Source organism: Sminthopsis crassicaudata, chromosome 1 (assembly GCF_048593235.1).
Source record: "Sminthopsis crassicaudata isolate SCR6 chromosome 1, ASM4859323v1, whole genome shotgun sequence".
Taxonomy (NCBI): domain Eukaryota; kingdom Metazoa; phylum Chordata; class Mammalia; order Dasyuromorphia; family Dasyuridae; genus Sminthopsis; species Sminthopsis crassicaudata.
The window spans coordinates 97433641-97458379 of NC_133617.1; the positions used below are offsets into that span (position 1 = coordinate 97433641).

At 32.3% G+C, this 24739-nt stretch overlaps 1 protein-coding gene across 28 annotated transcripts in view; it reads right to left on the minus strand.

Annotated features, from left to right (window-relative positions):
• Positions 1–24739, minus strand: part of PHF20L1 (PHD finger protein 20 like 1) — a 111027-nt gene that overhangs the window by 18442 nt on the left and 67846 nt on the right. For 25 of the 28 annotated variants that reach the window (XM_074265175.1, XM_074265169.1, XM_074265295.1 and 22 more), the window contains 4 exons: positions 24574–24681; positions 12374–12538; positions 3416–3597; positions 157–256 (listed from right to left, as the gene is read on the minus strand). In XM_074265175.1, the coding sequence (XP_074121276.1) occupies positions 157–256; positions 3416–3597; positions 12374–12538; positions 24574–24681 (555 nt within the window). The remainder of the gene's footprint in view (positions 1–156; positions 257–3415; positions 3598–12373; positions 12539–24573; positions 24682–24739) is intronic. The other 3 variants (XM_074265307.1, XM_074265297.1, XM_074265283.1) reach the window with 1 other exon arrangement.

Sequence of the window (24739 nt, forward strand, 5' to 3'; positions counted from 1 at the left end):
ATGTTGAGTTAAATTAGGGAAGATGTTCCCTGTTTATAACATAGTTCCTTTTTTGTTTCAACAACATTATATTTTCACAGTATCAGTGAATACTGATTTAAAACAGAATTTTACAGGATATAACTATATTAAGGAACAAAGTAAGAAAATTCCTACCTGGTGGATCCCTGCAAATATAGCAGATGTACTGCTCTGGGATACTGTCTTCTAGCAGTCCCATACAGACACTGTGTTGCCAACATAAGCACTCTTCACACTATTAGAAAAACAAAAGGCATTTTTATGATCCATTAGCCCAATTAAAAAGCAAATTATCTTTTTTTTTTCTGTCTAGATCACATTAATTCTTTGAAATTAGATCCTTAAGTAAAGTTATTTTTTTAAAAGAAAAAATAATAAACATGGTAATATAATGGTTCTCTAGTTCACATATACTTAGTGTGCTGTAATGATGTAACTGTAATAGAGTATTTAAGGGTGAGAGGATTGGAAAAAAGACATTCCGTTTTTGACCATCCTCCTGGTGGCTCTCCTGACTGCTGCACTACTCCATTAAGATCAAGACAGGGCCAGAATAAAGACTCTAGATTATTCCTGACCATTTTCATGGTGCCCATTCTGCTGAGACCAAAACCCATCAAAGGAGCTCCAGCAAGCTAAACCGAAAATTACATTTTTTTTCTATTTTTAATCTGTTTCATGGGTCATTATAGCCATTAAATTCTTCCTCTTACAGCTAGACTGCCTAAGAATCCTCGGCAGAGCCAGTGAATGTGGCTAAGTCTGAGATCTTTTCAGGGCTAGTCTAGTTTGGAAACCTAGACACATCTTTGGATGACTCTTTGTTGTTTCCTTGAGCCTAAGACTGAGTCTTCAATTATCTCTGGGTGATCTGGTGTTAAAAGAGATCTAAATGCATACAATCACAATATGTAACCATCCTTATTTCACAGCTTCTGCCTTGGCTACTTGTTTGTAATCAACTTTGTGACATTAGGCTGGAAAGATGACTCACTGTATTTTCTCCTTATTTCTCTTTGGTGCTCTTTTTAGATCACTTCTGGGAGTTAATTAGAGCATAGAAAGAGGAGAGCAAGCTCGCTGATCACAGCAGGTCTCTCCCTGATTTGTCATTTTCCACTATTTCCATATCATTACCCAGTATTTCAAACTATAGCTCAAGTCTCTCTTGTTACCAAAGGCAGCTAAATATAAGCAAAGGAGTTAGCCAAGATAATGACTGAACTAAGGCTGTATGTTTTCTCTCTTTAATAAGTACATTGGGAGTATTTTTCATTGAACTCTGCCCAATGAAGGATAAACTATTCTGCTCATCACATAATAGTAAAGTCAGCAAGTAATCAAGAGAAAGTTACAAATGGAAACTTATCTGCTTTGCCAATATTTGAAAAATATGGAGTCAATTTTAGTACCAGTCCCACAGAAGAGAATTTCAAAGGCCATTTAATTGAACCAATACCTTAAAAAACAAAGAATGTCCTCTGCCACAAACCTAACAAGTGATTACAACCCTCACTTGAAAAACTCCAGCAAGAGTAAACATACTATCCTCCAAAGCTCATTCCTCTTTTAGAACTCATGGTTATAATTTTTTTTTTTTCCCCCTTCACATCAAGCCAGTATTTGATTTTTTTTTTCTTCCTCCCCAATGTATATAGTTCTATTCTCAGGACTCAAGAATAACACATCAAATCTTTCATCCATATGACATTCCTTCAAATATACTTATGTTTCTACTAACTCTATATTTTTTATTTGCATGATCTAGATGCCTTCTTTTTATATTCATCTTATTAAATTCACCTTATTTTTTAATTCATCTTATTAAAATTCAATATTCTATTCTATTAAGATCTTTCTAGGTCCTTCCTATATCATCCAACATATAAGCTCTCCTTCCTAGCTTTCTATTGTCAAAAGACTTGATCTGTTTGTTCTCCATGCTTGTATTCGAGTCAAAGACAAGATGTCCAAAAGCACAGGCCTAATATACAGATCTCTGCCACATTTCACAAGATACTTTTCACCAGATTTCATAGTACCACAAATGACTTTTCTTTGGATTTATCTATTCAACCAGTTCTTAGTCCAAGTAAGTATACTACTATCTAGTCTACATCTCTAACTTATTCATAAAAAAGTAAGCTTTGTCAAATACTTTGCCAAGACCATTCAACAAGGCAAACTATAACTAAAAAATTTTCCTGATCCAATAAATAAAATCCATCAGGCATATGATGTTGATGATGGTTCTCTGTGACTACAACTTATCATAGAAGTTTGTCAGAAAGTCAAAATTACTGGTCTAGAATTTTCAGATTTTATTCTTTTCCCATTTTTTTAACCAGATCATAGTTCTCTTCCAATCTGTTGTACTTCTCTAATTGTCCATGACCTTTCAAAGATCACTAACAATAATTGAACAATCATATCCATCAGGTCTATAAATAACTGAATATACAATTTCTTTGGGGTGGTAACCTGACCTCATCAAATGTAGCTAAATGCTTTCTTATGATTGTGCTCTTGTGTTGGTTATGAATTCTCTATTGTTTATTGTTGTTGTATTCTTTCCAATTCCAAAAATCATTCTCCTTTGCAGAAAAAACAGAAGCAAAATAAGCATTTAACATTTCTACCTAGTCTCTGGCTTCTATTATTTATCATCGTTCCATCCATCCTAATCATTCACTTTATCCTTTCCTTGATTCTTTTTTCTACAAATTATTTTTTTTTTAACAATAACCTTTTGTGATGTTCTTAGCTGTGCTAATCAGTTCCAGCTTCTTCTGTGCTTTAGCACCCTAAAATACTAGATCATACTGTTATGGATGTGTGTGTATGTATATATCTTCCATGTTATCTTCCTTGAAGACTTGGATTTAAAATGTTGACTATTAATTAAAACTGATCTCTATAAATGACTTCAAAATTAGCAAATCATTGCATGCACATTATCTCAGTTGAACCTCAAAATAAATTGGTACTACAGATAAATAAATTGGTACATTACAAATGAAGAAAAGTGTTTAATTTAAACGACTTACTTGCCCATGTAAATTTTAAAGGCAGAATTTGAACTTAGGTCTTCCTGTCTTCAAGTTCAGTCCTCTACTCATTAACCTACACTATCATTATAAAACAAAAGACTTTTCTACTTACCTTATGGAAGAAATTTCTCTTGAACTCTATTGTTTTTCTTTTGTACAATTATGAATTTGAAGATATACATACATACATCTATAAATATAATATGTAAATATATATGCATGTATATATATATATACACACACACATATTCACAAAATAGCAGTCAGAAAAAGATAGTAGTAATATACTTATCAAACATCTAAAGTAATATTCAAGATTAAAAGAAATATAAGCAAACAATTACCTGAATCATAAAACCATTCTCCTCATCCATTTCACAAATACACCTGACAATTTCATTAAGGGCATCATCTTCATCTTGAGACTCTTCAAAATTGGTAGAATCAAAGTCCTGATTGTACTCATCACCACTCAGAAGTAAACTTTCAGTTGAAGAGTCATCTAAGAACTCAACATCTGACAAGTCTAAAAAATAAAGAAAAATTCTATGTGTATATTTTCCAATTTTATAGAAGTGTTTTGTTTTGTTTTGTTTTCCCCAGGAACACCTAAATATTTCACAGAACAATAATTCTGAGGAAATATGGAAGACTAGGAAAAAGCCAATAAACTAATAAATATTTAAGTATATAAGGTTAATAGTGAAAGAGAAAAGTAAGTACCTGACTACATAGATTATAAATGAGATTTGGTTTTCTTTACCAAGATTTCAGATAACAGAGTGATGGGAGTGCTACAAAATGACAGTATATCTCTAAAAAGGACCAATGATGTTCATAAGAATAAATAATTTAAAAGGAATAGGTCCAGTATCTGGGGTTAATGGCAGAGCAGAATTTAATTTTTTACTTCTATTTTTTCTAGCAGCAACAATTATTTTCATATTGGTAACTATAGAATAAAAATTACTAAGAAGAATGTGAAACCTGAAATGATAAAGGAGAATTAAACTGTCAAATCCATTCAACCATTAAGGATTATTTCCCAGAATACTGAAATAATTTAGACTTAATCAAAAGAACCTAAAAGTAATTTTTTTATGAATGTGAGAGGTGTCATAACAAGAAGTGAGCAAATGTTGCTATGATTGATTTCCAAAATTCCCTGTACATTTTTAAAATGGATTATGGCAGTTTCAGCTCTTAGAGAGGGAAGTCTATACATCATATGGCAGCAAGAGTTCACTGAAAATTAATATCATTCCTTTTTTGTTAGGGTTAAAGGCTTATATTCCTTTAAAGACTAGACTGATTTCTCATTGTGGAGGTGATCTAGGGTTTTCAAAAACTATGCTCTTTCAAAAACAAGCTCTAATATTAAGTCTAATTAGAAAGTTATTTGAGAATGTCAAATTTAAATTTTTGACAGATCATTGCAGACTGTTGGAAGACCAGTTTACCTCATCATCAGCTTAGTCACATACATTTTTTAGCTGCAACAGTTCTTGAAAATCATGTACCAAGTCACAGAGGGGGATGTGCATGGGATACTCACAGTGAAGTAAAAATAGGACCTTATAGTAACTAAACTGAAAATTTAGGGAATACTAGAAAGGTATCCAGAATTTGGTAAGGATTTTGACAAAACATCTCATGATATTTTTATAAAAAACATAAACAAAAAAAAAACCAAAAACAAAACCAAAAACAAAAACAAAACAGAGAAATGCGAATTGGACAACCTGCAGGAAAACAACAACTTTAAAGTGTTAGAAATATACTAATGGAAATCTAGAAGAAAAGAAGGGAATCTCTAGTGTTAGTCCACTGGATCCTTTAGTAAGCACACACCAGTCAACATTTTTATTTACAGCCCGAAGACCTAGAAAATATCAATTGTAGTATGGCATCAGGCTGAAAGAAATAACTAACAAACTGGATAATAGACTAAAGATTCAAAAGAAAAAATTGCTCAGTCAATAATGATCCCCAGGTGTTTTTTTTTGTTGTTGTTGTTTTTGTTTTTTGTTTTTGTTTTTTTTTTTCCCGAATGCACTTCTATTAAGTTAAACAGCTATTCTTGTGCAGTTGACTTAATGAAGCATGTAAGATCTTACAGGTATCCTTATATCACCAAATTAGTTTCCTTCTATTGCTTCAACTTGTGAATCACAGTATTGGGCAATAGGTATTTACTTGTTGATTAATGGGTTAACTACAAGCTAAGGAGCTAACTTGCAAAAAAAAAAAAAATCAATGTATTCAGACTATATTCACAAATGTATAATGGTCATTACAACTGTCCCATAGTATACTCTGCCATTATATCACATCTGGCTTGGCACGTTCAATTCTATATTTCAGTTTTAAAGCAGATGTTAAAAACTGAAGCATATCAAGAGGATGATAATGAAACTTCAAACCTTGTCAGCTCAAGAAGATCAAAGAAATGGGATTATTTACCCTAAAGAATAACTGGATAACAGGAACACACACGTACACACACATGTGCATGTATGTGTGCATACAAGGATATACCTGTATAACCTGAGTGCACAACATACACCATCATGCTTTATACCTTTTACTTTTAATTTACTTATTACCTGGTCCAATCCTTAACTAAACCATTAATTTCTTCTACATAAGAACGGATTTTGGATTCCTGTGGGTAGAACCATTGTGAAATTGGAATTACACTTCTGTGTCTTCCCAGAGAGCAATGGATGGATATTACAGGGAAGTAAACTTCATAGGATTATTGGTGTATTGAAGGGACCTTACAGGCCACTGAGTCCAACATCTCCTCATTTTGCAGATGAAGAAAAAGGAAGAATGGTTAAATGATTTGTCCAGGGTCACACAGCTAGTGATTTAAATGGAATACAAACCAATATCTTCCTGACTCCAAACCAAACACAAATAACAGCTCTTTAACAGAGTTATCTATAAATGAAAATGAACTGAATAATACAGCTCTTATCTCACACCACAATGATTTATATATTTTTCTGTCCCTGGAAACAAAATACAGGGGATTTCTACATAGAACAGGATGTTAGTATTAAAAACAAACAAACAAACAACAACAAAAAAAAAACAACACTTCTCTCTCAGATTGCAGTATTTCTTTTTAATCTAGGGATTACGCCTGTTACTTTACTATTACAGGGAAGTCCCAAGAGAAGAAAATCCCTCCATCACTGAAAGCTAGTATCTTCTCTACAAATTATAATCATAAAGAGTTATCCAGACTTTAACTTTTTCCTCTCAGTACCTCTTTTTGCCCAAGACATTTTTACAGTACCCTGGGTATATAGATATATGAGAGGCATATAAATAGAAAATTTACTGATAATAAAACATAATTTCATGATCCCTTGCTTTAGCTACTAGACCTCACATGGGATTGCAACCCATAATTTAAGAAGCTGGGGTCTAGAAAATTGAATTAAGTGACTTGCTTAAGAGTCACAGAGGCATTATGTATCGGAAGGGTACTTGAACCCAGTTCTTCTTGGTTTCAAGGCTGGCTCTTTATCTACTACACCAAACAACCTCGCATTGTTTATATATAATAAAGTAATTATTCTCTCCCTTTTTCTTTCTGTGGAGTTTTACTCATTTCATTTCCATAATATAGTTTGACATACTAGAATTATTCAAAGTAAAAATAATATTCTCATGCCATTATCAAGACAATAATGTAAAAATTAATTTTCAAACTAGCAGGTCAAACTAATTACCCAATTATGATACAAACATTTAAAACACATCATGTCTCAATTTTTCTTAATATAAAATATCCTTTAAAAAGTCAGTTTTTGTTTCCTTACTCTCTCAATTTTTTTTTACAATGTTTCATACTTGATTTTTTAGGAAGCTGAATGTTGCTATATTTTTTTAAAATAACATGCTTTATTTTGTGCCTTTGTTAATCCTTTTTTTTTTTTTAAAGTATACTGAGATTTTTGGACAAAACAAAACTTGTGGTTGTTTATCAAGAATACTGAACTAAAACTAAAGGCAAATACATTTATAAAAAGTAAATATTTAATAAAGAAAGAATTTTAATACAATAGTGAAATGTATTAATAGCATAATAATTTGAGTTTCAGGCAGAACTCCAATAAATCCTAATTTGGTCAGGATAAATTTGAAATCCAGAAGTAACTGCCAATTTATGGATCTCTGTAGAGAAGCAACTATGGTTGTTTAGAATTAAGAATGCACTTTTCTATATAAACAATATTATACATGCAGACAAAGTTCTATGGCTAGCCCACAAAAATATCATACTAACTGTCCTATAGAACCATTTTTCCCATTCTAGGACAGATCTTCTCACACTTCTTTTTCTTCTAATATTGGGAAAGGGACTCTTGTCTCTGTTAATGATCATAGTGCTTTTGGCCTGTTAAGAGGAAAAAACTGAGGTAAAGGGATACATTTTTGAGTCCTGGGGACTCTTGTGTGAACAGAAAAGGACTTGTAGTGATAAACAGAAATTCAGAAATGTAAGGTCTTGGCTAGCATTACCAGTGTACCAGGATTAACCTGGGAAACATTTTTTTTCTTTGGGATTAACCTGGGAACCATTTTTTTCCTTTGGCACTCTGAGTCATGGGTTGAGTAACAAAAGGTTCATGATTATTACCCTACAGAGATGTGAAGCAATTCCTGAATACTGTCAAATAGCCAGGAACAAAAAAGTTTTCTCCTATACCATTCCCTCCACTATATTTTTGGGTTATTTTTCCTCCTCTATAAAAAAGATGTGGCACAGATTTTTTTTTTTTAACTTTGGTAACACAAAGGACTAAAGAATTATGAGGCAAAAACAAACAAAAAAGACTGTGAGAGCAGAAGATGCCTTTAGAGCAGGGGGGGAGAGACAGGTATGATGGGACAGACAGTATTTAAGCACTAATACTTATATAAAAACATCAGTAAAGAGGGGGTAAAATAAAGGAAAGAATATTTATCAGTCTTATCCCCTTAGAAGGGAAGTAGTAAGAGAGGCAAGGGAAATGCTACAATAATCACAGGCAGAAAAAGAAAATAAGAAGGAAAAGAAATAAAAACATTGGGTACAGATAGAAAAGTACTCATAGAAAAGCTTCAGTTACAGAGTCTCCCAGCTCAGTATTACTATATGCTAGTCTAGATAATTTGCTAATACTAAGTCAAAAGCTTCCTTCTAATTTATGTGTCCTTTTTAGCTCCACTGTGGCAAGATGACAAACATGATCTAAAAAATTTCATTGTTAGCCTATGAATCATCTCTGCAAATAACAAATATTCAATAAATACATTAAATACAGAGTTATTAAAAAAATTAATGCTGAATTAAGTTTGTATCACACCTTCCTTCCTCCTTTTAAAAATATGTATTTCTCATAGAGGGCTGAAAGAACAATCTTAACAATTACCTGTAAATTAAAATTCAAAGTCAAAATATTAATTGAGACCTCTTCCTAACTAAAATTTTTTGAGTTAATATGGCATAGTAAAGAGTACTGAATTTCGAGTTAATTCTATCTAGTGACTAGACTTAGGTGAGTCATAACCTCTTGAGGTCTAAATCTCTTTACCAAAATGAATTGAATCATATGATTTCTAATATTCCCTTCCAGTTATAAAATATTTGATATTAGGAAGTTATAAAATATTGTGAATTATCCTTTTGTTTTAAGCTAAGGAAGAATTAAATCCCTGACTTAGCCATTATCTATTTGTATGTACGCCTTATGGACAGATTATACAATCTATTCTGTACTTAAAGACCGACTTTGAAGAATTATCATGCGAACTCTTCCTTCCTTATCTCCTGTTGCTTAGAACTTCTCTTCCATCATCCTTTTCTTTCTATTCACTTCTTCTATAGATCTGTTGCTAGGAACCCCAACTCTAACATTTGGTCTAACATCATTTTACCTCAATGTCTATCCAAGATGCTTCTATGGAAAGATTTATAGCAAAGGTTAAAATGCCTTAATGATCTTAAAAGCAGCATCCCTATGCTCAATGGATTTCTTATTATAACCCCTTCCTACCAAGAGTATCCACTTTATTTCTTGTGGACAATATGGCCAAAAGTGATGTCAACTAAGAATAATGTTTTTGTGCACTATTATCTCCTCAGTAAGCCTTGTCTTTATCTTCAAGGTCTCAGTGGAAAAAAAAAAAAAAAAAAAAGAGAGAGAAAAACAAAAACTTTTTGCTATTACAGTTAGATGTAAAAACATTTTATAAGATCTCAAAAGGCCCATATGTTTGCTTTAGGGACATAAGAAGAGAGAGTGGCTCTATGAATGTTCTATGCCAAACTGAGATAAGAAAGAACAGAAATACTAGGAAATGCTATGAATATAGTAAGTGTTCAATTAAACTAAATTGATCAGAAACAAGAAGCAGTGGAGCAGGAAGAAACCAGATTAATCCCTGGGGTTTTTAAAAGAAAGTATGTGGTATACATCAGCATGCACTATGGAACATACCTGAAGATGTACACAGGGAGGATGCTTTGGACCTCCTTAGTTCATTAGCAACTAAACTCTGGACTTTCTAACCCTACCCTTACTCCTCCTAGCCACTTCTAGAGAAGCAGTGTTCACACTGTTATTCAATAAATTTCCAGTAGCTCCCTATTGCCTTCTAGAATTAAATATAAAATTTGGCTTTTAAAGTGCTTTATAATATGCATCCTTCCTCTCTTTGTAGTCATTTTACATATTATTCCCTTCCACATACTCGACAACTTAATGACACTAACTTCTTTATTATTCCTTGAACAAAACACTACATCTACAGACCTACATGCATTTTCACACATGTCTTTCTGCTAATCTTTGCCTCCTAGCTTCCTTCAAGTCTCAACTCTAAAATATACCTTCTGCAAGAAGTCTTTTCCAGTCTTTTTCACGTTAGTGTCTTTTCTCTGAGACCATCTGTAATTTATTATATATTTTATTTGTGCATAGTTGTGTGTTTTCTCCCCTATTAGACTGCTAATTCCTTGAAAGCAAAACTATTCTTGTATTTGGTCTCCTTGGTACTTAACTTAGAGCCTGGCATATAATAGGCACTTAAAAAAATTTATTGACTTGACTTCTGGACATTGTTATAATTCTTTTCCCCATATAACAGTGTGTGTGTGTGTGTGTGTGTGTGTGTGTGTGTGTGTGTGTGTGTGTGTGTGTGTGTGTGTGTGTGTGTGTGTATGGTTAATACAATATTATCCTTCAATTCTAATAAGGGTTAAAATAGATTTTGTTGGCCAGTGAACTTAATCACTACATATAATTCTGTTTCCACTGAGAAAAGTGATGAGCTCCATCTACCAATTTAAAGATGGAATTCTGTATTGTAACACATTCATATTTAGATTCAAGACAACCTGTATTCTAAATGAAACTAAGTAACCTGAAAGTTTCAATACACCTACCTTACTCAAGGATCAATTTACTTGTCTATGAGATAAATATAATAGCTTTTAACTTATCAAAAAGGCATTAATTGAGTTTCCTGCATTTTATCTTACTTGTTAGTAACATGACTTTTTTGGGGGTGGGGTGGGGAGGGTATTCACTTAATAACAAAAAGTCTTCTAGATCTTTTCAGACCCTTAAGTCTGACTGTTATATTAAATCACATCCTAATAAGCTAAAGAAATTATTAAAATTAATTTTTAAATCTCTGAAAATTCAGTACCCAAGAAAGAATTTATTCAAATAGAATATACCCCATATAAAATTATGGAAATATGTGATAATTTGAATTAACTATTAACTATTATGATTTGAACAAGTTAAAATAAACTGATTTTATGGTTTCCAATTTCTTTCTTTTACTCATTCAACAAATATTGATTGAGCACCTACTATGTACAAAGCACAAATTTTAGAATGATACATAATATTTCAGTTGACAGTACTACATTCTAATAATAACTTCATCTATATGGCACTGAAAGGTTTGCAAAATGCTTTACCTATATCATTTGATTTTCATAATTCTGTGTTGGGTGCTATTGTCATCCCTATTTTACAGATGAAGAAACTAAGTCACAGAGATAGTAAGTAATGAGTGTAGCACAAACTCAGTACTGATTGCAAGTCCAGCACTCTCTCCACTGTACCATCTGGCTGCCATACATATATTGACTAGAAGAGAGTGATTAGAATAGTAAAGGCTCTTTGAAACTATGTTATATCAAAGGACAACTAAAAGAACATGGAAAGTCTAGCCTGGATCAGAAACTACACAGGAATAAAATGAAAATTACCTTCAAATATATAAAAAGATTCCACATGAATGAAATTAACAGTTTCATTCTATAAAATGTGACATCAGAGGATAGAACAAGAATCAATTGTAGGCATTTGAAGTCTAACTTCAATTCAAAGAAAGTTAGCATTTCCCAACATTTCCTAAAATTTAATAAGTAGGAAACTCCTCAGCAATGTAGGCATTCAAGCAGAGTTTAGATGGGCATTTTTTGAACCTGCTGTAGAGGAGATGCAAGATTAAGATATGGAGTAAGCTAGATTACAGCTGAGTAGAGCTTCAAAGTCCTTCCCAACTTTTCTGCTCTCAATTTGAAATTCTGGTATTTCAGACTTTTCTTAAAACTCTTATTTTATGTCTTTGATCACATGTCCATAACATGTGTAAACATCAGTATCAATCCATAGTCAGATTTCTCCATAATTTATAATAGCAAAAAACCTATGGTTTTATCAGTGTGGGTACAACTTCTACTGACACAGATCAAAACTCCATCATACTTTATACCCCAGTCATGATGAAATATCTGGCTAAAAAAGAATTATCATATAATGGACAATCTTCTAGTGGTGGGCCTTCTCCACTTAGCTAGACTTGTCCTCAGACAATAGCCCACTTCCAGAGCACAAAAGGCTCTCTGAAACCTTAATCTATTCTGGAATCCAGAATCATAGCCATGCCAGGATGTGGTACTTGGAATAAGACCTTAGTGGAGATTATTATATGCATTGTAAAATTTTAAAGTAAAATTTATTCCAATTCCAATTATTATGAATTAAATTATTCAGAAAAAGATTCCTTTGCAAACCTTAAAGTACTTATATACATGTGACCTATTGGTGTCATATAATCAGATCTTCATTTCTTAAATTATGTGCTTTACACAATAGGAATTCAGTAAATATTTTCTGAATTCATTAAATGAATAAACTATCATTTATTTTAGTCCCAATTCTACATATAGTAATTTTAAGCTTTAAAGTAAAAAGCATCCTACAATTAAATGAACATACTTTCTCCACTAAGATCAACAGATAAAATAGCTCTTGGATATTGATATGACGTATTTTTCTCCGTGAACATGCTTCGCAGAGCCAGAGAACTCCCGGAGGACCGAGTGAGTGGAGAGGAGCACCTTTCCAAAAATTCTAGAGAACTGTCTTCATAGTCTGAATAGTCTGCAACATAAGACATCAAAAAATAATTTAATAAACTCTCAGGCAACCCAGAAGAGTCATCATATTGAGGTAGGTGCTCAAGTTATTGTCACATAAAACAGAAATGTAATCATTTTGTAACTTTCCCTTGTCATTGATGAGCACTTAGATCATCACTTACCAGATGATCTGAAATGGAAAAAGGGCTTCTGAAGCATTCTGGCCACAGATAATATAAGCTTTAACAGGGATCCAAATTTCCTGTCATCAACTACCTTTTAGCAAAGCAGACAAAGAGGATACATGGTTTGGACCACCTAAATAATTATTCTACCTATATAATTACTCTAAAGAATACTACCTTTTAATTTACCCATAATTTTAGAGCAGAGAATACTCCAACAGGATGAAGAAAATGGCACCCATTAGCTGTTTAGTAAAAAGAAAGTTCTACATATCCTTTGAAATTTTTGGCAATTATTTTTGATGTTAATGCTATTCTGGTAACTAATAATGATGGCTAGGAAAAGTCTCTTAAAAAAAAAAATTACCTGAATGCAGAGAGTTCCCTATCCTAAAGAAACTCACATTTTAATTAGAAGGATAAAATGCAAATAACCATGTGCATACAAGATATATATGATGTAATATTGGAGGGCAGGGAAGATTCGTATTAGGCATAAACAGAGAAAATTCTTTTTGCAGTATATGGCATTTGGGCTGTCTTAAAATGGAGAAGGGAAGAGTGTGCATATTGAGTTTGAGATGCTTGTGAAGCAATAAGATGGAACTACATAGCAAGCAGCTAGCAATGTTGGACTGGAATTTAAAGGAAATGAAAGCTAAATATAAAAATTTTGAAATCATTTATAGAAATTAACATGGGAGCTAATGAAATTACAAAGGGAGAAAATGAAATGAAAGAAAACAAGATATTTCAGGTAAGAAGCAACATGATAAAATACAGCATTGGCTTAAGAATCAGGAAGATCTATATTCAAATTCCAGCTCAGAGACTAGCTTAAAACTACAGAGGTTGATGAAATTGCCAAAAGAGTGAATACAAATGTAAGAGAGAGGTGGTAAAAGTATAGAATCTTATGGAACTCCCATAGTTTGGGGTTATGATGTTTATGACAAACCAACAATGAGGAGTGGTCAGGGAAAAAAATATCAAGAGATAATATCCACAAGAAGGCAGTCAAAAGCAGAGGGGTTGAAAAGGATTAGAACTGAGAAAAGACATTCAGTTTTAACAAGAAATGACTGCTTGGACTTTTAACAAATGGGAGACAAATTGTTCAGCACATCTTGTTATCAGACTGAATGATCAAAAATCTAAAAAAATAACATGTGTAACTTCTTTAACCCCAGTGCTTTAACCCCAATATTGCTCAGAAACCTTTGGGAAATAAAAGAGGATCCATCTAATAAGTAAAGTAAGAAAACTAAAGATGGATAGGTGCAGCCTGCAAAAATGTGTTCAAAGGCTATAATAATAGAAGGTTCCCTTGAGAAGCCCAAGGGTGGTCAGAAAGCACAAGGTTGGGAACAATGGAAATAATCATCCACTATGAAAATGTAAACTAATACAGTGCTTCATTGCTCAGATCTGGAAAGCTCAAGTCCTTGGATTTTAAGGTCCTTAACATTAAGCTCTTAAGACCCAATCCTCTATACCTCAAAAAACCAAGGAAGCCTAGAAAGGCCTGAGGAACCTAAAAGGGTAAATGTATTTTAAATAAAAAGTGCAGTATGGTAATGCATTGTTAACACTCAAACAGGAAGAAGGAACAAACTGTTCTTTCAAAATGTTAATGTCTTAAAAAAATATATTGAGGAAAGTTATCAAATTGTGCATACTCTTTGATCCAGCAGTGTTACTACTGGGCTTATATCCCAAAGAGATATTAAAGAAGGGAAAGGGACCTGTATGTGCAAGAATGTTTGTGGCAGCCCTCTTTGTAGTGGCTAGGAACTGGAAAATGAATGGATGCCCATCAATTGGTGAATGGTTGGGTAAAATGTGGTATATGAATGTAAAGGAATATTATTGTTCTGTAAGAAATGACCAGCAGGATGAATACAGAGAGGCTTGGAGAGACTTACATGAACTGATGCTAAGTGAAATGAGCAGAACTAGGAGATCATTATACACTTCAATAACCATACTGTATGAGGATGTATTCTGATGGAAGTGGATATCTTTGACAAAGAGAAGATCTAATTCAGTTCCAATTGATCAATGGACAGAATCAGCTACACCCAGAGAAGGAACACTGGGAAATGAGTGTGAACTGTTTGTATTTTTGTTTTTCTTCCCAGGTTATTTTTACCTTCTGAATCCAATTCTTCTTGTGCAACAAGAGAACTGTACGGTTGTACACACATATATTGTATCCAGGACATACTATAACATATTTAACATGTATAAGACTGTCTGCCATCTGGGGAAGGGGTGGACGGAGGGAAGGGAAAAATCAGAACAAAAGTGAGTGAAAGGGATAATGTAAAAAATTACACCCATGCATATGTCAATAGAAAGTTATAATAAAAAAAATTGAGGAATTTAAATAAGAAAAATAGAGATTCTAAGAGTAGAGTGTTTCTGTTCTGAGAATTTCTAAGAGGGCAAATTTCTATGAGGGGAGAATTCTAAGAGGAAAAAGAGAAGGGGGAATACAAGTAATATACCAGTCTAGAAAGGAAGAAGGTATAAAATTTGCTTTCTCATAATTGGAGTATATGAGAAGTGTATAGAAATAAAATATAAAATGTATGGGAAAGTAGGCATCAAATAAACCACTTTAATCTTTGTCCATCTGAAATGAGATAAAGGAGAGTTTCACCCTTTGAATTTGGTAGAGAAATATGTCACATTTAACAAGAAACTATAAAAGCAAAGTTAAAAGGGAGAATAATACCAAGAAAAACAGTCAGTCAGTGAGCAAGCATCTTTTTAGGTATCTTCTATGTGCAAGGCATTGTATAGCAAGCAGAACAAACTTTCTGATTCTTACTGCCCCTTTCAAAACTGAAGAATAGCTAAGCAAAATGTGGTATTTGGATGAGACAGAATATTGCTGCATAATAAGTAATGAAAGAGATTTTTTTTTTCTTCAGAGAATCTTGGATATAGGTTGATGCAGAAGGAAGTGAGCAGAAGTAGTAGAACAATTTACACAAGGGCAATGACATTATCAAGTAAACTCCAATCTTCTCTTCCTCCTCCTCCTCTAGTACTTCCAATACTAGTACTACTTCTGCTGCTGCACCTGCTGCTAGCTAACATGTATATGGAGTTCATTATGTACCAAGCATTGTGCTAATCAATTTATAATTGTTAATTATAGTAGATCATATCTCCAAAGGATCTATATATAGATATTTTTATATGTGGAAAATGTGTGAATTTATTTTATTTGGCTATGCTTGTTTTACAAGATTTTTTCTTTTTCACTCTTTTTGCTAAAGGTAAAGGAAAGCAGATTAGAAATAGAAATAGCAATAGAAAATTAAAGAAATACTTTTTAAAATGCACAGAAGGGAACATAAGAAAAGTTAGAAGCATAATCAGGACAATTTTGAAAATAATATGCAAAATTTTTCACATAATTAAAAAAATCAATCAGTATGAAATGGAAATTCATGGTTTCATATACAGTTGTCTTTTTATGTTTTCCTCCATATACTGAAATTCTCATTTTTGCATATTCAAGATCAGAATAAATAATATAAATTTACTGGAAAATAAGTTTAGAAAGCATTTTTAGCTGAACAATGACATCAAAGTGAATTAAATAGGATTGAAGAGGGAATGGAGTGAATGTGGTCAACTTTTTTCAAGGAGTTTGACAGAGAAAAAAAAGAGGTCAGACCTAGTACAATAGCTTGAAATAAATAAGTGGATTATGAGGAACTAGTGAGTCTTTCTAAGTAGTGAGTCTTTCTAAGATTAGAAAAGAAAAGAAAAGAAATATAAAATAATACCTTGAGGAAACTGTAGTATTAAATGAGAGAATTTTAAGTACAGGAAATTCTAAGCTGTGAACCAAGAAAAGGAAAGAAGCCAGTATATGGGAAGAAATTGAAAATATCCGTGAATCACACCACTGGAAGAATGGGAGATGGGATGGAAGGCATAGAGTGATTTTGATAAAGAAAAGGACCAATTCTTTCTCATTGTCTAGAATACAAGTAATTTATAGGCAAAGATGATATGAGAAATAAGGAAGATTAATGAGCTCATAAGGACATCCTTGATTGTATCAGCCAAGTAAGAGTAAAATAAATTTACTGACAGAGTGAAGCAGAAAGTGCAAGGGATTTCAAGACAAGTAGTCTATTTTAGCTGTTCTCAAACTATCTACCCTATGGACAATCACAGACTTGTACCTCTGCTTTACCTTAAAATGCCTATCAATGGAGAAAGTTTTGGTATAGCTTTTGTGAATTAAAGGGAGTTGCAGATTTATTAAGTGGGAAGACAACTCATTTGATATTTTTAAGTGAAGGGAATGTTTTAAAAGCCAGTCAGACAATATTTAATATTGAACTGAGCTATTTGAAAAACAATGACTAGGAACAGTTGAGGTAGTCTTGGAGAGAAATTCCAAAGAATTGGAAAACATGATCCCTGACATTAAGAAGTTTATCATTTAATTGTAGAGAAATAATAAGTCCTGGAATACTCTTAAAACTTCTTCTACATCTCAAACCTCTTCTGTATATATGTGATCTATTCCAGCTTTCCTTTCAGTTTCCTTTAGGAACATTTCAATTTGCACATAGAGCACAGAGATTAGTACTGTTAAAGTCTAAATGTAGTGGCCAATTATCATTGATGGGGAAAACTTTTAAAAATCTTAAGGATCATCACATTTTTTTTACCTATTTTGTTACCCTTGTTTCTTCATCCTGAATGCTCTCTGGATGAGAGGGTTCAAATGTCTCTTGCCAAGCATTCTATAAAGCAGGAGTATCAAATTTGAAGCCCACAAAAAAAAAAAAAAAAAAAAAAAAAAAAAAAAAAAAAGATACAACATGAAATATATGTTAATTTGTGGTTTCCTGAGTTGATACATAGTCCACAACAATCCATTTCTATGTGAGTTTGATACTACTTCTGTAAACTATAATTCTATTCCTTAAAATCTCTAACCAACTTTATAAGAAAACTAAAGACTAAGTTTGTATTAAAAACCTGTGATGCCACTGGATACTCAGTGTTTCTACCTAGCAAAATCCAATATTTTGCAGGCTAAAGAGTTCCTTGGGGCTCATTGTGCTGATTGATTTATATTGTTTTAATCTCCTTTAGAAAACACTGATAATATGTGTAAAGAACTATTCTTTTAAGTATTTAAACATTTTCAGAACCCATAACTTATTTAAATAGATCAGCTGAAGGCTTTTAGTTTCACATTATATTTACTCACTTTTATTATTCTAGCTTTGTATTATTCAGAAAATAATTATTTGGCATGAGTGAAAAATCCAACAAGCTGTTCCATATATCTCACATGTATATACAAGTACTTGTATCTCAGAGAAAGTGCAAAATAACAATTAACTGTGCTAAAAACTTAACAAGAGCAAAATGCAATAAATTTAAATAGTGAAGGACTTTTAATGACTCCCAATCTTCCCCTTGAAACAAAAACAAAAGTTTGCATTTTTAGTACCAACAGTCTTTCAAGAGGTGGGTCACAAGAATCAGCAATAGATGGTCTACTGGTATCCTTGCAAAATCAAAGACAAAGCAAGAAGGTCTCAGGCACAGTAGAGCAACCTCATTCTGTTGAAGCTATAGGAATATATGGACAAAAACAGGAAGAATAATAGCCTTTTGGGGAAAGAGGAGTGTGGAGGAGGATGCATACATATAAATGGACAATCTTCATTAGTGGATGGAACACTCGTATTTATTCAGGCTATCAACTATTTTAATACTCTTTTAATGTTATCATTATATATAGATGAAGCATGAAATACCAGTCTCTGAATCTGGGTATGGATCACCCAAAAGGCCAATAGAGGGATATATGAAAGATATAATAAATAAGTTGGAGCATATTACCAAGAAATACCTAAATAAAATATATGGCATAAAATATCATCAAAAAGAAGCAGCACCAGGAGAGAAAGATGATTCTACAGCAAGGGTGAAAGATAAAACATTGCTACTTTTTGTATTCCCCTGATATTTGTTATGTCAAGAGATCCAGAGCATCACCTCCATGTCAAGTGTACCCCCTGTGGAGGAATTATGTGAGAATGTGTATAAGAATTACATTAGATAAGATTGTACAAATGGGTTTCTTTTTTTCTTTTCTTCCTACAATTATTTAAAATTTCCTTTTAATATTTCTTTTATTAAAAAAAATAAATTATCTTATATTTCCTCCTTCTCACAGCCTCTTCATCACTTCTTTTTTTAAAATTATTTTGTTTTAATCAGCCAACACCCAACTTTTCAGCCTCCTGATTAAACCCCAATTGAGAAGGAAGGAAAAACAAATCCATTATAAACATGTATAGTTAAGCAAAACAAATTCCAATACTAGTCATGTCCTTCCCATCCCCTCCCCCCCAAAAAAGCCTTATTCTATAATTTGAATCAATCACTTCTTTATCTGCAGGGGGGTACCATGGAATTGTGGTGAATCATTGGATTGGTTAGAGTACCTAAATTTTTCAAAGTTGTTAGTCTTTTCAATATTGTTATCATATAAATTGGTCTCCTGGTCCTGCTCACTTTACTTTGCATCAGTTCACACAAGTCATAACAGATTTCTATTAAACTATAATCATTTATTTCTTACAGCACAATAATATTCCATCATATTCATATATCATAACTTGCTCATTCACTTGTCAACTGATAGGTACTATTAGGTTTCCAATTCTTTGTCACCACAAAAAGAGCTATTATAAATTTTTTTTGTACATATGGAGTATCCCTCTTTTTTTGATCTCTTTGCACAAAAACTAGTAGTAGTTGTTACTTAATCAAAGGATATCAGTGGGCTTTAATCTTTACTTCTGGAGGAACTACTTTTAACAATAAGGTCAAAGATCCAGTGAAGTATTCAATTAAGAAGAGAGAATATTAATACATTAAAAAAATTGAAGAACACATCAATACATCAAGGATCTTTGATCTGTCAAGTATCTGTGATGTCAGTGGTATGTGACCACCTCCAACAAATGAGGACTATAATGAAAACTTCAGTTGAGTCTTAAGAGAATTGCCTGAAACTCAAAAATCTGAATGTGGAATTGGATGTTTGAAAGGTCTGAGTTCTAATCCTACCTCAGAAATTTACTAGATGTGTATGATCCTGTTTGAATCACTTGATCTCTCTATCTCAGTTTCCTTATTTGTGAAGTGAAGAAAATAATAGCATCTGCCTTATAAGATTGTCAAAAGGATCAAATGAGATAACATCAGATAACACTTTGGAAATCTATTTTGAAGGCAGATAGATATGCACAGTAAATAGTATAGACCTTGGTGTCAAGAAGGCCAGAGTTCAAATTCAGCCTCAGATGCTTACAAGCTGGCAATTTACTAAATGTCTCTGACTCAGTTTCCTCATCTTCAGAATGAGGATACTAATCAGAGCTGTAGTGAGCATAGAATGAAGTCAACATGGAAAGCACTTTCCATATCTTAAATTAACACACAAACAATAGCTGTTTTTATATAAGTATCAGAAGAGATATTTGAAGTCACAACTTTCTGATTCCAATCCACTATTCTATCTGTTATACTGTGAGGACCAATAAAGAAATATAAAAGGAGCTAATTGAAAAAATATCAAAAAGTTATCCTAGAAGATATGTTTCTATTCATTAATAGGTGACTTTCAGGATATGAGAAGGAAAAGCTGAGTATGAGGTATGGAGCAAAAATATAAGCAAGAAATTACCTTCTTAGAAGGAACAAATTTACATCACTGATTTTAAAGAGTACGATTTGAAATCATGTGAATACAAATAATAGCTGATAGACAACAAATATAGCCAAAATGAAAATAAGTTAGTTTATATCAATGTGCAATCAATTTATATCATATTCTTTCTTGGAAAAGTCTGAAAATCCTGAGAACAGTTCTTCAGTTTCAATTACTTTTGAAAAACTATCATAAATGGTGATATATTGAGGTCTCACAAAATGAAAAAAAAAATTACTACAAATATCTTTATATTAGATATTTTCACTAAAGTTCTACTCCAAATTATTATTATTATTATTATTATTTTTGGAAGAGCTTCTCTATGAGAACTTTCTAAAGATAAGTTTTGAAAGGTCCTATTAAGACCAAAAAATGTAGAGCTGGACCTATGTTCTGAGGGCCTATATAGGTAATTGTTACAGAAAGCTGGATGGCTATATGAATAGAACACTGGACCTGAAGTCAGGAAGAAACGAGTTCAAATGCGACCTCAGATACTTACTAGTTGTGGGACCCTGGGTAAGCCTCTCAAAGGAAAAACCCCTGGATAGTATTGGCATGCTATAAATGGAGTTACAAATTGTGGAACACAATTTAATGGCTGAACAATTTACTAGCTAACTGCACAAAGATTATTCACTAGCCATTGGTGAACAAAAGTTAATTTGTTCCTTTGGCAACAATAATTAAGACATGGAAGAATTATAATCTGCACTGATGAAGCAAGTATGCAAAGCAATTAAGTCACAAAACTTTTAAAATAGTGAAGTAGAAAATACATATTTGTCTTTTATAACCTGCTACATTTTAGGAATCAAAGTAGTTTTATGCTGTTGTATGACAGTAATATGTACATTTCAAGGAAATTATTGCTTCATTGAAGTTATTAAATAAGAATTAATAAAGCAAAGGAAAAGCAAATAATGCCAAATTCTCCCAGGAAAGGGCTTACATACTAGAAAAGTATGGCTTTTTTTTTTTTCAATCTGTACATTTGAGAGTAAGATTCTACTTTTTATATGAACTTATTCTTTTAACAAGAAAGAGACAAGATGCTAATATAGAGATATAAATTTTGTGAAGAGAAATGGGGATGAGATTTCAATGGAAGAAAAGGTTTAAAATTTTTCTATATATATTACATATTTCAATCTTCCAGTCTGTGAGGACCTCCAACAATTCTGTCCTATTCTTTCATGACTCGCTAAAACTTTTCTTTTGACAGTCTGATTTACAATGATGCTTTCAGTTAATGTTGTTATGTTAACGATTCCCAGATCTGTATCTCTCAAGTTACAGACCAGTATTTCCAATACCTTAGCTTTGTTTTAGCACCAAAACACACTATATACAAAACCAAGCTCATCTTCTCTCAAATTTTGATTTCCTGAATTTTATTAGTAACATTATTCTCTCATTCAACTAAGCTTGAAACCTCACACTACATTATCTTTTACTTCATCTCACATTTGATTAAGTTCACAGTCCTTTTATTGCATAAGTATTTTTTGTATCTAACTTCTAATTACAGACTCATTCAGGCTCTCACCATCATTCACTATAGACTATTTACAATAGTATTGAAATTTGTTTCCCATTAGTCTCTAAGCCTTTTTATCTCCGATTCCCAGAGTAATTTTCCCTAATTTACTATTCTGATCACCTTGCCTCACTTTCCCTACCAAAAAAAAAAAAAAAAAGTCAATGCTAATTTACTGCCTATTAAATGAAAGTTCAAATCTCTCTTGGTCTAGCAAGATCACATATAGTAGGGTACATTCTACTTTGCTATCCACATTTAAGTATCTATCTACATGATAAGCTATATCAGCTAAAGTAAATTATTCATCATTCCATAAATCAAGGTCCTTTTCCTTCCCCGGTGTTTTTCTCATATAAGCCTTCATATCCAAAATTCACATTTCCTCTCTTCCCCATTCCTGTTTACCTGTTGAAAACTCCATGCTTTTAAAGTTGATTTCAGTCAACAATACTTATTAAGCACTCACCATATAAATACTAATGTTAATATGTGTTAACATGAAGCCATGAAGTTGTCATAAAGAACAACTTCTTCCTAAATGAAAATAATGTTTTCTTTCTTGGATATCTCCTAATATTTAATGGCTCTCCAATGTGATCTTCACAACTTATTACTTGAATCCCTTACTTATCATCTTTATTTTCTTTTGGCTTTTCATTAAAGGAATAACCTATATTTTTCATCTTGAAACCTCCATATCCATCACTACTCTCCCATAAAGAGTAATGTTTAGATTTGTAAATGTTTAGATTATTAGAAACTGCATGTGTTAATAGCATTTTTATATTAATATATATTTTGAAATTCTAATATGTTTTTTGAAAAAAAAAAAAAACTATGATCACTTGTATATTTGTCATTTGAGAGTCATTGTTGCTTCTCAGGTGACTAATAAAAGAAAAGAATGTCAATGGAACAGAATTTTCTCAAGTTTAATAATTAATTACAAAGATTCTTAAGAACAACCACAGATTATACTTTTAACACTTGATAGTTATTTATAAAAAGCAAAGCTTCTCAATATTTTCCACTTATTTAGAACTTAGAATTTTCATTTATAGTTTTTTTAAAAATATATACAGTGAAATTATTAAAGAGATATCCTTTGCCACTTAACAGAAAAGGATGACCCAGAATAGTTCATGTCTTTAGTTCCTATATATAAGCAGATCAATAGTATCAGTACTGATATCTCCTTTCTTCTTTGCCACCACAAGTCTCAGAGACATCCTATACTCAGTAACAAACTAAACAAAAATATAGGCAAGAAAATGAATAAAACATTGGGGGAGACACAAAAATAAATGACAATTACTATCCTAAAAGAAATTATTATCTATAAAGGGAAATAAGACATTCATTGAAATTACTAAAGTAACAAAACAATATTCTGAATTGCAACAGACAGGAGCTACAGAAGTTCTGAGAAAGAAGAAACTACTTATAAGATGTTGAGAGATGAAGGAATTCTTCCTAGAACAGTTGAGAAGGCCTTGAAGCATCCTGAGGATTCCAAAAGACATCAATTACCACTTATTTTCTTTCCAAATGGTCTTGAGTACTTTGTTCACAACCAATCTCCATGATTTTTCTCTATTTAAGACACCACAATTTAAGAAAAGATTTTTTCAAATTAATTTGCCTTCAGAATGCTTTGAGGCTTAAAGTACATTGGGGGGGGGGGGGGGGGGAAACAATAAAAAGTGTTGTTTGCCCTCTGGTGAGAAAGTCCCTAGATAAATTGCTATCGAAATTTTGAAGGAAAACAGAAAATCAAGAAGCTTATGTTCACAATGAGAAAACTGATGTGTAATACAATACCTGTGTTATTTCCTATTTAATATTTTAGAAATCATAATATCATTAGCAATGAAAGCTTTTCATGGAACCACTACTCACATTCTATATTCCATCAGGCTTCCACAGAAGGCATATTTTAAAATGCTAGCAATTCCAGTATTCTTAGGAATACTGGAAAACATGTCATTTGGCAATTTTCTGAATGACTATATCCAAATGGATTTCCTTCTGCTGATGCATTCATAATCTTAGGTAAGTTTAAGAACCACTACAACAGGGATACTCAGACAACTCAAACTACTTAAGCTCCAACTTCCTTTTTCCTATGCAATGTAAACAACCTGAAGAACTTCAAAAATCTTATTTCTGTGTTACACTCTTATAATGCAATCTAAAAAGTTGAAAGTAGTCATATAATTTTGATTACTGATGATTCTAAACAGCATTTCCAGTGTCTCACTGATCTAGAGCCTCCAGAAATTAACTAAAGGGTCATAGGGCTCCTTTCCAGGTCAATCTCCTCAAAGGAAATTTTCTACAGATGTTTAGGACCTCTCAGAGAGCAAGGACCCAAGAAAAATTTCCAAATGACATTGACAAGGCTGTGGGTAAAATGACTGATGTTTAAATGAGTTAAATAAATGAAAATATATTCATCAAGTGTTTGCTTTTTCAACAGGGGAATTCTAAAATGTGATACATGAGAAAATAATCAGATTTTTAAAAAAGAAAAATAAAATGCTATAACTTACCATGCTGTTTGGATTTCTTTTTTTTCTTCTTTTTTTTCTTTTGTTTTGGCCTAAAATGATCTTTATCTCTTTTCTCTTTTCTCTCTTTATCCTTTTCTTTCTTCTTACCTGAATGACAATAATATGTTAATAGTCATTATTGGTCCTAGAAATTATCCTGTATAAT